Source organism: Dendroctonus ponderosae, unplaced genomic scaffold (genome assembly GCF_020466585.1).
Source record: "Dendroctonus ponderosae isolate FM_Combo_2020 unplaced genomic scaffold, Dpon_F_20191213v2 Dpon_F_20191213_1, whole genome shotgun sequence".
NCBI lineage: Eukaryota > Metazoa > Arthropoda > Insecta > Coleoptera > Curculionidae > Dendroctonus > Dendroctonus ponderosae.
Genome location: NW_026017110.1, coordinates 18954559 through 18957718, shown reverse-complemented (window position 1 = coordinate 18957718; position 3160 = coordinate 18954559). Strand labels below are relative to the sequence as shown.

At 35.2% G+C, this 3160-nt stretch overlaps 1 protein-coding gene across 1 annotated transcript; it reads left to right on the top strand.

The window, feature by feature from the left end:
• Positions 1-232: 232 nt before the first annotated feature.
• On the top strand, positions 233-2569 carry LOC109540746 (polygalacturonase). Its single transcript, XM_048662019.1, has 4 exons — positions 233-595; positions 1633-1823; positions 1878-2205; positions 2270-2569. The coding sequence occupies exons 1-4, from the start codon at positions 247-249 to the stop codon at positions 2527-2529; spliced, it is 1128 nt and encodes a 375-aa protein (XP_048517976.1). The 5' UTR covers positions 233-246; the 3' UTR covers positions 2530-2569.
• Positions 2570-3160: the final 591 nt, after the last annotated feature.

The following is a 3160-nucleotide window of genomic DNA, read 5'->3' as shown; positions in this document are numbered from 1 at the left end:
TTTTTTTCTCGTTATTAAATGAGACGATAAAGCAGTGGGCGGTATTTACAAGTGAATACATCCGAAAAAGTGGTCGAGTAGGTCTTCAATTTCAATTAAAAAAAACAATGTCCCACTTCTACTACAGTGAGTGTTCTATTTTAAGAATCTTTTGCTACGACGTACAACTGCAACTTAAGGAGATATATAGTACTTCACTCATCCTTATCTATTAGATAGTTCTTCATATTTTCATATATAAGGTTTATGTGGTGTGGCCATACATCAAGAACATCAATCATGATCAAGTCAGTGTTTTTATTTGCTACTTTGGTAGCTTCAGCTCTCAGTTCACCTGCTGCCAATTTGACAACAAGTTGTACAGTAACTAGCTACGATGATATTTCAACTGCGGTATCCAGTTGCACCACTTTGACCATTTCCGGAATCACCGTACCAGCTGAGACTACTTTGACTCTTTCTCTCAAAAGTGGAACCAAGCTAACCATGGAAGGTACGTGGACATGGAAATACGCGGAATGGAAAGGACCTCTACTAAAGATCACCGGAAGCGGTGTCACGGTTACTGGAAGCGGTTTAACACTTAATGGGCAAGGTAGGTGTTAATTTTTTTGCTATGACAGTAGAGTGGCAAATAGTCTAGATTAGATGAATGCCTATGCGTTTTCTATATTTGTTTCATTTTATTATTGACATTGCCTATTTTGCTGATGATTATTCAACGTACAGCAAATTTGTAGATATTCTACAGTTTTTAAGATTTAACCGAAATCCGTTACCGATTAAAATGCATAAAATATTTTCACATATTTGCCCTCAACGCAAACAGTAGTAACAATGATAAAGCAAATTTAAATAAAAACGGAACTGAATTAAGTTAGAAACAAAGTGAAATTTTATTACAACCCTACAATACTTACACTTACAATTTCAACCAAGTAAGAAAAATGAAGTCCACTGTTTCGTCGAACAGCCGACGAAAGAAACCTCTAACTGTTTCTCAGAAATTAATTTTCAAAATATAATTTGAAAATAAATTTAAAGTTGATGGACAATGACAATGGAGAATTAAATGATTGCAAATTAAATGCAGAATGCAGAAATGAAGGGACAATTTTGTTAAGCCATTTAAAACACCAAAGTTAATGACGGTAGTGATTTTATGAGACACCCTGCATAAAGGAATTTAACTTCGCATATGTGGAGCAAAATTAAGACAGAATGGGACTCGTAAAAATTTACAATTTTTTTGGGGGGATTTATGAATGGGTTTGTAAAAAAGATTTCCTACAGAAGTTGATTCAAAATTGGAAAAAGTATTTCGAAGGAAACATTTCGAAAAAAGGACAACATCTACTTTTACTTGTCTGAATAGTAAATTGTTCAGGTTGAACTTTGTTATTAACCATCATTTCAATAGGATATAAGTCTATTGCTGATCCATACTAACTGACCGAGTAAGCTGTATTTAGTTTAATTGCAATAGAATATAAATCAGTTATCTATTTTATTTGAACATTTGCAAGTCTTTAACATAGAAGAAGGCAAAATAATTATATTTTTAAGTTATTTAAGAAATATCTGTGCAGTTATTTTAAGCGTTGAGAACTTGATTTCCACTTTCAATTTAAGGTGCTGACTATTGGGACGGCAAAGGAGACAGTGGAATTACAAAACCAAAATTCCTGACAATCGCAACTACTGGAGGATCGACTTTCTCTGACATTAATCTATTGAACTGCCCCCATCAGTGCATTTCCATTAGCAGTGCCAGCGATACCACTCTTGACAATTTTGTTGTTGATGTTTCTGATGGAGATGACGTGAGCTTTTTCTTTTAACTTAGAGTATCAGGTCTGAAAATGCTTGTTTAATAGAATGGTGGTCACAACACTGATGGATTCGACGTGTCCGGATCCACCGGAATTACCGTTCAGAACAGTGTAGTCAAAAATCAAGACGACTGCGTGGCTGTAAACCAAGGGTCTGACATGGTTTTCAAGAATTTGACTTGCAGTGGAGGACACGGATTGAGTTTATCCGTCGGTCAAAGCACTTCTGATGGTTCAGTAAACACTGTAAAAAACGTCACGTTCTCTGATTGTACTGTAACTAACTCTGCCAATGGCATCCACGTTAAAACTCACTCTGATGCCGGAACTGGTTCTATTTCCGATGTTACCTACAAAAGCATTAAACTTTCCAGTAAGATTGCTATCCTGCTAAATTACAAAATCAGTTCCTGTGACTCTACATGTTACATTTTCAGGTATCACGAAATATGGAATCAACGTTCAAGAAGATTATGCAGATGGTTCCTCTACTGGAACTGCTTTAGGAAACATTCCAATTACCAATTTGGTGCTGGATGCAATCAGTGGAAGTATGAGCGGAGGGTCCAGTAGCATAGCTGTATACATTCTGTGTGGAACCGACGGATGCTCTGATTGGACGTGGAGTGATATTTCCATCACCGATGCAAAGAAAGATAGTAGCTGCAACTTTACACCAACTGGCTACAGTTGTTAACCAGCTTGTGTTTTCTTTTATTAAACATATTGTTTAGAAATTGACTGATTTATTGAGAACTAATAACTTTGGTTTATCAACTGGAAAAGTTTTATTCCATCCGGCAGGCATATGGAAACATAACCGTTTCTGCTTCGACAATGTTCTAGTGTAAAAAAGTGTACGCGAAAGAAATCAAGCCTTATACAAAGTTATGACTGTAAAATACTACTGGGAAGTGGCAAAGTACTACTTACTGAAGTCACGAGTAGCGCCTTTAAAATTCTTCTGGAATTCATTAATTGAAGAATTTATTGGCATAATGAAGGGATAGTTCAGGGCAGGACACAATAAAACAGAAACGACCAAATAATCCATCAAATATTGGTCAGATTGTTGATTTCATTTCTGAGTTCTTGTTGCAGTCAGTTTTTGAAATAACGAATAGGTTCTCGAGCAACAATCTGAAATAACCGACTATTGTATTATTTAGCATATTTTCACCATCATCTTTTGCTCTCAGTTTATCCAATAAAATATTAGATTTAACGCCTGAAATATATCGGCAATAATTTTTAACTTTCCAAAAGTTTTTCAAAATTTGAACTCTTCTATTTAGTTTTGTTACTTAACTTTATTTTTTATATAATTA

Coding starts and splice junctions, on each gene's coding strand:
- LOC109540746 (XM_048662019.1), top strand. CDS start 247: ATGTGGTGTGGCCATACATCAAGAACATCAATCATGATCAAGTCAGTG. Junction 596..1,632: donor TTTAACACTTAATGGGCAAG/GTAGGTGTTAAT, acceptor TTTCAATTTAAG/GTGCTGACTATTGGGACGGC. Junction 1,824..1,877: donor ATGTTTCTGATGGAGATGAC/GTGAGCTTTTTC, acceptor CTTGTTTAATAG/AATGGTGGTCACAACACTGA.